Source organism: Tetrao urogallus (genome assembly GCF_951394365.1).
Source record: "Tetrao urogallus genome assembly, chromosome: Z".
Taxonomy (NCBI): domain Eukaryota; kingdom Metazoa; phylum Chordata; class Aves; order Galliformes; family Phasianidae; genus Tetrao; species Tetrao urogallus.
The window spans coordinates 1,863,996-1,871,988 of NC_136816.1; the positions used below are offsets into that span (position 1 = coordinate 1,863,996).

Genomic DNA, 7,993 nt, shown 5'->3' on the forward strand with positions numbered 1-7,993 from the left:
CTAATTTCAATGAAAAGGTCAAGTCCACTAAACCTCTGCAGTGGGCACAATATTGAGCACAACAGTCCCACTTACACATTCAAACATTATGAAAGAACAGACATGTATACAATGGACAACCAGTGTTTGGTTTACCCCACTGCTTACCCATTTTAGCACACAGAACACAGTGGAAAAAAAAATTTCAATCTTTAAAACAAATGTCTTTGTTTTGATTAAAACTACAGAAGTGATATTCAAAATTTGGAAGATTATAGAAGACAATTTGGTAATTAACTCATGTTTTCATCCGATACTCGCACCCAAAGCGCAGAACTTGCTTCACTGTTGAGTGCAAAGCAGCCAAAAGCTACAGAGTATCAGAAGTACAGACACATAGGTATGGCTAAGAACACAGCGCATAGGCACATATCTGTCTCAAAAAAAGGAATACTTTTTTTTTTTTTTTGCTTTCTGATTTTTGTGAATTTAGCTTGGAAGCTTTCATTCCAAATCTTGGAATCTTTCATTCCAAAAGGAGAATGCAGTATTTGAATTCCAGTACAAGACAGTACACAGAATCCTGAATTTTACTACATCGAGCATTTTAGTACCTCCGTGACCTGTTAACTTATTTTTGAGCTCCTTCGGGTTTTTTGTTTGGTTATTTGTTTTGGTTTCTGAGGAAGTTTTCTCCGGAACAGAGATGAGTACATATTTCATTTTTCAATCAATACAACATTTAAAATGAAGTTACCCTGGGTCAGTTCTTCAGAATGCTTCGGGGTCACTTTCAACATTTTGCTGGAGATAACGCGGGCTGTGAATGAGGACACAGCATTCTTTCTCTGGTTGTTGAAAATTAGTTTAAGAAGCATCTTTTGAATTAGTCAGTAATACAGCTTTTTTTTCCCACCTTAGTTTAGTTTGTGTGCATTTACAAGTTGCAGTCTACTTACTCCTCCTGATACACCTGAAGGAGTTGACCAGTTCAATCTCAGCTACATGTACGTTCATACACTTATTTCCTTCCACATCCAAATAAAGCAAGACTTTACAGTACATAAGCTACTCACTACACGAGCAGTGGAAACAACGTGGCTATTAACTCTACCAAAAGATAACCTGAAATATTTAAAACATTTTCTGACCACTAGCAGAAAAGAGTGGCGATCAGATGCACAAGGCCATACTGTATCAGTGCACCACACACAAGGAAATAAAATTTACAGCACACGTGCAATGCAGTATCAATATCAAATCGGCCTCTAAACAGGAAAACAATTTGGAAAAAACCTCAGTATGTGCCTCACATGTAATATAGCCTTGGCCAGTGCTGGTGCTGTGCTGCATAACAAACCAAGCGAGCTCTGGTCTTAAATCCAAAAAGCAGCAACAACGTGTGCCCAGACACTGCACAGCTTCAGTGACAAAGTTACAACTCTATTTTATTGAAAGTTTTTAAAATAAATTTGGAGATTTAGATTTTTAAAGACAGAAAATCTATTTCCTGAGTAGTCTCAGTTTGAAATCTCTTCAGTAAAACAAAACATCACAAAAGAGGAAAAACATTTTACCTTACTATAGAAGAATACATGCTTAAGTAAATGCACTCAACTATAAAATTTAGCATGTTTTCAAAGTGGAGATTTACCAGGCTGACCGAGAATGAGCCATGATGTAGTGTCACACTTGCAACAGATTAACAAATAAGCAAAGGATGTAAGCAGCTTTTTTTTTTTTTTTTTTTAAAAAAAAAAAACAACCAGCAAATCAAAACAGCATTACAGTTCATTGCGTTTGCTTGTTTATAATGCGATCCACTCAGCCTGGAAATTATAATCAAATCACACTTTTTATATGCATTGCTTCTGCATATCACACATTTGATTGCTTGGTTCTTATGAAGTTTTATACTGCAGATAAATTCCCTGTTAAAAAAACAAACAAACAAACTGAATTTGGATTAAAGTAAGTAAAAGACAGATAGGCTGGCCAATGCAAATGTTTAATAGAGGAATCAGAAAGCAGAAGGTTTTTTGTTTTTTTTTTTTCTGAATGTCATCATGTGTCCCTTCTATAACTTTTTGTGTCTGTTTTGTGATTCTAATAGATGATGGATAGACACACTTGAATGCTGCACATATTTAGATCCTTTGTACCTAGAATTAATCGGAGAATAACAACTTTGCAGATTAATAGTGCATAATGACCTGAAGCATTATCACTACCAGTTATGATCCAACACGAGTTGTTGTGGTTCTTTTATCCGAGAAGAAGCTTTTGAGGAGAAATACCTGCCCGATACTAACAACAAGAAGAATGATTGCTTCCCCTATCGACCAATAAGCAACTCTTGTGTTTAAATCCTCAGCTCTGCTGCGGCCCTGCGCTTCTCTCAGTCGAAAGTGAGTTTGATAATCGATCACAGACTTCAAAGCTTCATGAATTGAAACACAGGCAGACTCCATCTAGAGAAGGAAACAAATACAGCGTTCCCCATTAAGAGCATGTAAAATTTTTTATCTCATACAGAGCACTACACTGAGAACTACAAAACAAAAATTAATGCATGTTTGATTTCAGAAGTGAACGCCGGAAAAGCCACTGAAATGACAGTAACATCCCAATCATTTCTATCGTTAAAATACAGAACTGCTTAATACATGTATGACATTCATACACAACTATGATGTTATTCACTAACTGTCATGAAAGTTTTACAACATCTCAAAAACTACACTAACAAACTCAGTATGTTCTTCTATCAAGAGACCCTTCTCTCACTCATGTATGCAAAACTGATTAGAGAAAGGACAATTCTGTTATTTTTCAGTGTTTCCAAATGGTCCAAAACACTGAAACAAATAATTCCGAAAAATCTGCCCAAATTCACTTACTTCCTCTCCTAAACTAAAAACACTTAACCCGTTCAATCTGTGTTGCCAGCTTTCCAAACCCTAAATCATTTCTCACAAACTTCTTCCATGTTCAGCTCATGCTGTCTAAGTAAAAGTCAGGACTCTTTACTGTGTTTTGATCATCACAGAATCAGTCAACAGATCATCAAAATATTTGAATTCTAACAGGTAGTTTTTCAGCTTTATGACTTAAAGTGGGATTTCTTGAAGAACAAACAGCACAACCTACTACAAGTTTTACTGATAGGACAAGGGGGAAAGGTTTTAAACTAAAGGAAGGGAGATTTAGATTAGATGTCAGGGTGAAGTTTTTCACACAGAGAGTTGTGAGGCCCCGGCACAGGCTGTACAGGGAAACTGTGGATACACCATCTTTGGACGTGTTCAAGGACAGGCTGGATGGGGCCTTGGAAAGCCTGATAAAGTTGTTGGCAACGCCAACTGCGGCAGAAGGTTGAAATCAGATGATCTTTGAGGGCTCTTCCAAACCATTCTATCATTCTGTGATTGGTAAAGGAAAAGTTTAACACTCTAGTATGGCCACTTGCAGTTACATCTGTGTTCAACCATGTTTTACAAGTCTGGCGTCTGAACAAGTCCCAAGTTGTTCTTCCCAGTGAGATTCAGGAACAGGCTTCCCATTAAGTTCCACCACTGGTGTCACTAATGAATTCTAGATGCCTTCTACTCTGCTGAAGATATTCTACAGTGCCAAGCCCCTCTACTTTCAGGCATTCACCTTTCACTCTTCCTGCAAAAATGCTGTCTGAATTCCAACTGATGTTCAATGGTGATATAAATATCTAATGCAGCTGAATCTGGAAAAAAACAAACTACATTCTTTCAAGCTAACAGTTGCTGTCAAGCACGAGAGCATCTTACCTGGGTAAGTGCAGTCACTCTGTTTTCACTAGGAAACAGCGGTGGATCTTCTCCAACCTGGAAATCAAAGTACACAGTTTTGTGTGTGAATGTAGAGAATTCGTTGCTGAAGCAGAATTTGTATGTTCCATTCCTAGATGCAGTAAATGTGAAGCTATCATATTGTTTCTTCATCTCTTTGTACAACACAATGCCATCGGGATCTTCCAATCGACAGTCAACATCATAATGGCCTCCAGTGATCACCTGAAAAGAAAAAAAACAAAGACATTTATACAGATATTTAATACATTTCTTCCCAGAAGTGCAATTTGTCAAATGGTCTAACTTTGACAAGTATATTCTGAAATATAACACACTGATTTGAAAATTGTTTGAAGCCAGTCTGTGAAAATCATTCTTTCATAGACGACACACAGAAGATAAAACTTTGAATTCAAGAAATGAAATGTCAGCTACATTTTCAAAGAGTTTATAGAAGAAATTTCACTTGCTGTCTTATAGCTAACTGCACCGTAGCAAAGGCTACCATAGATACAACTTGATGGAGCAGCAAAGACAGTACTGCAACAAATCAACTGTTAACTAAATCCACCACCTCTCCATAGAATCAATACTGCAAGTTGATACTGTTAAAATGTGATAAGACAACTCCTTTCTGTACTAGAGAAACGCCTAAAGAGCACAACTATCCTATTAGATCAAGCTGCTCAGCTCTGCAGGAATGGCTTATGACCAGTAGAACAGGTATTACTACAGGCCCAGTCCTTCTACCCGCTTGTCAACAAAGTAGTGTTACTGAAGGGTCCACTGCTTCCCTCCTGCACTGCTGGCACCAACCACTGCTTTTCAAAACCAGCACATTCAGATAAGGGCCAGGAGTGTCTCCAAACTTCATGACTCACTTTTATTTCAGGCTTTGGTCATTGTTGACATTACTGGGTAGAAGCAGACAAGACACTCTGCCTCTGTAACAAGTACCACTGGTAGTTTAGATGCTCAAAATTTGCTGTTTTCATGACTCTCAGGCTAGCAGTTTGAAGCTTAATATTCGCTCCAGGTTTCTTCCTTTTAAGCTAAAGCATGCTGAGTGAGCATGCTTTATCTTAAATAAATACTCATATCTGAAGGCTTGTCCCTTTCGTATTGTACAGAAACATTCTACAGTAAGAGAAGCTGTATTGAATTAGGTATCTTTCACATCTCTGTTTGCATATCTTCATTTTAGATGTGCACCTCACATGGTTTTGTTTAAAACCACTGCAATTTTTCTATTTATCAAGTTATTAGAACCATAAAGCTAATGGTAAAACAGAAATAGCACAGGAGCTGAAAACTATCTGCCTTGCAGACAGCTAATTTTAAAAACATTCAGCTGGCAAGTGAGATCTTCCTGTTTTTCCAAAATCGTGAATGGCAAGTTCAAAAAAAAACTGGATAACTAGATCTGGCTGTCTATCACCTAATGGAGATTGTCATATAGAAATGGCTGCCTGCTTGGAAGCAAAAAAGAAAAAAAAAAGTTCTGCAACTCATCTTTAAAGCATGATTTCAAATTTTACAAGGGCATCACAAACGTCGCAAGGGCCAATTTACACGTACACAATAAAGATGCGCTGTCAGACCTTTAAAGCTTTCCATTGATTCCTTCCCATAGAGCTTCCTTGAGCCTCCCCTCAGCTCTTCCTTTAGACTACTGCCAAAGGATGCCCATGCAGCACTTCAGTTGGGCAAACCTGGAGTGTCTTTTCAAAAACACTCCTCCTGTTCTGATCTGTTATGATCCTGATCAGAAGTAGCAATAGTGGGCCCATCTGCGCAGGAATCTCTAGAGACATCCATTTCAAAACAAGGGGAAAATGCTGACCAGAAAAAAAAAGGAAATGCAAAAAGCAGTAAGAAGGGACAAGAAACCAAGTAGGAGTTGGAAAACAAAGAGCAGAAACAAGAAAAAGTAGGAAAAAAATATCTGACAAAGATCTGGAACACAGAGGACAAAGTTACAAAGTTATCTGGCAGCAAAACTCCCCAAAACACTATGAAAAAATAAATATGGGACTTCAAAAGGAAAAGCTGGTCCATAAAAGCACACTTCTCCCCCAGAGGAGCTACAGTTCCCAGTGTCTGGGTTGACTTTGCTCCGGTGCTGCTGTTGCACTCTTTGGTGTCAGTGGCTGCCACCTGCAGCAGCAGACTCAGAGGTACCAGAAATGCCAGGGCTACGGCTCCATAAATCTCAAAGCTGCAAAACAGTTTTCTGTTCAGAAGGTAAAGGTTCAGTCTGTTACAAAACGTGGAGAGCCCCTTGGCACTGGCATGGATGAGGCCACATCTCAAATACTGTGTTCAGTTTTGAGCTATTCGCTGTAAGAAAGACACTGAGGCCCTGGAGCGGGTTCAAAGAAGGGCGACAAAGATGGTGAGGGGTCTGGAGCACAAGCCTTATAAGGAGCTGAAGGATTGTTCAGTCTGGAAAAGAGGAGGCTCAGAGAAAACCTTATTGCTCTCTGTAACTACTGAAGGGAGGTTGTATTGAGCTGGGGTTTGGCCTCTTTTATCAGGTAACAGTGATAGGACGAGAAATAATGGCTTTTAGCTGCACCGGGGGAAGTTGAGGTTGGACAGTAGGAAAAATCTCTTCCCAGAAAGGCGAGGTATAGAAATGGGCTGCCCAGGGAGGTGGTGGAGTCATTGTCCCTGAAGGCTTCCAAGAAAAACGTAGATGTGGCATTAAGGGCCGCGGTTTAGCCATGATGGAGGGCTGACTGTGGCACTAGACTGTCCCGCAGGTTTTTTTCCAGCACTAACGATTGTAAGCAACAAGAACTGCACGGTCCCCCTCGGCAATGCACATTAAGCACAGCCCTCACAAGACGTCAGCCGTTTCCGTGAGGCACGGCACGGCACAGCCGCCCTCACCGCGCCGCCATTCACACCCTGCGCGAGGCCGCGTGGCGCCCAGCCGGGCCTGCCCGCTACCTGGAACTCCAGCGTGCACTTGGTGCCCTGGGCGATCTCCTCGTAGAAGCACTGCTTGGCGTTATCGGGCAGCTCGAAGGTGATCTCGGAGGCCCGCGTGGCGCAGGCCAGCAGCAGCAGCAGCAGCGCCAGCCGCCCCCACGGCCCTTCGGCCCCGCAGCCCCGCAGCAGCATGGCACAGCGCTGGGAGGGATGGAGACGCGGGACGGAGACCGAGCGGGACGCGGCGCGGGACGCGGCGGGGAAGCAGCAGCAGCGGCGCGGGCGGAGCCGGCGGGTGAGCGCGCTGCCGAGCGGAAGCACTCGCTCTGCCGGGCGCCGCCCTCCGGAAGCACTTCCGGGTGAGTCCCGGAGGTCTGCGGACGTGGTGCGTGACGCGGAGGGGGAGGCGGGGTGCTGCTTCTGCCGTGCGCGGGAACGTGCGTCCGCTCAGCGGTGCTCGGGAGGCTGCTGCGTGGGCTACGCGAGTGTTAGATTTCGTGGAATCAGAAAAGGTCCCTAAGAACATCAAGTCCAATCTCCTACTTTGCACTGCCAAGTCTGCCTCCAACAGTGTCCCCAAGCACCGCATCTCCACGTCCTTTATATACGTGCAAGGATAGTTGAAGCCACTGCTTCTCTGGGCAACTTCACAGCCTCTTCAGTGAGTAATTTAATATCCAACCTGGCACAACTTTAGGCTGTTTCCTCTTGTCCCATCGCTTAATGCTTGGGGAAGAGGTTGACCCACTTTCTGACAATTTCCTTTGTGGCAGTTACAGAAAGAGGCAGGGACTTCCTTCAGCCTCCTTTTCTATATGCTGAATAACCACATGCTCTTCTACGACTTGTGAGGCTGAAGTGCTGGGCCATGATCTGCAGACATGTCCCATCTGGGGTACTGTGTCCAGGTCTGGAGCCCCCAATATGAGAAAGGGAGCTGTTGGAGAGGTCACAAAGATGATCAGGGGGCTGGAGCATCTCCCCTATGAAAACAGGCTGAGGAGCTGGGCTTGTTCAGCCTGGAGAAAAGAAGGCTGCAGGGTGACCTCATTGTAGCCTGCAGTACCTAAAGGGAGCCTGCAAACAGGAGGGGAATCAACTCTTTGAAAGGGTTGATAACAGCAGAACAAGAGGAAATGGTTTGAAGTTGAGGGAGGGGAGATTTAGGTTGGATGTCAGGGGGAAGTTCTTGACAGACAGAGTGGTGAGGTGCTGGAACAGCTGCCCAGAGAGGCTGTGGATGCCCCGTC

At 42.8% G+C, this 7,993-nt stretch overlaps 1 protein-coding gene across 1 annotated transcript; it reads right to left on the reverse strand.

The window, feature by feature from the left end:
• Positions 1-2,213: 2,213 nt before the first annotated feature.
• On the reverse strand, positions 2,214-6,935 carry TMED7 (transmembrane p24 trafficking protein 7; the record flags this gene model as incomplete). Its single annotated transcript, XM_079548871.1, has 3 exons — positions 2,214-2,450; positions 3,783-4,028; positions 6,762-6,935. 3 exons carry the CDS (start codon positions 6,933-6,935, stop codon positions 2,214-2,216), a joined length of 657 nt encoding a protein of 218 aa, XP_079404997.1.
• Between the last annotated feature and the right edge of the window lie 1,058 nt (positions 6,936-7,993).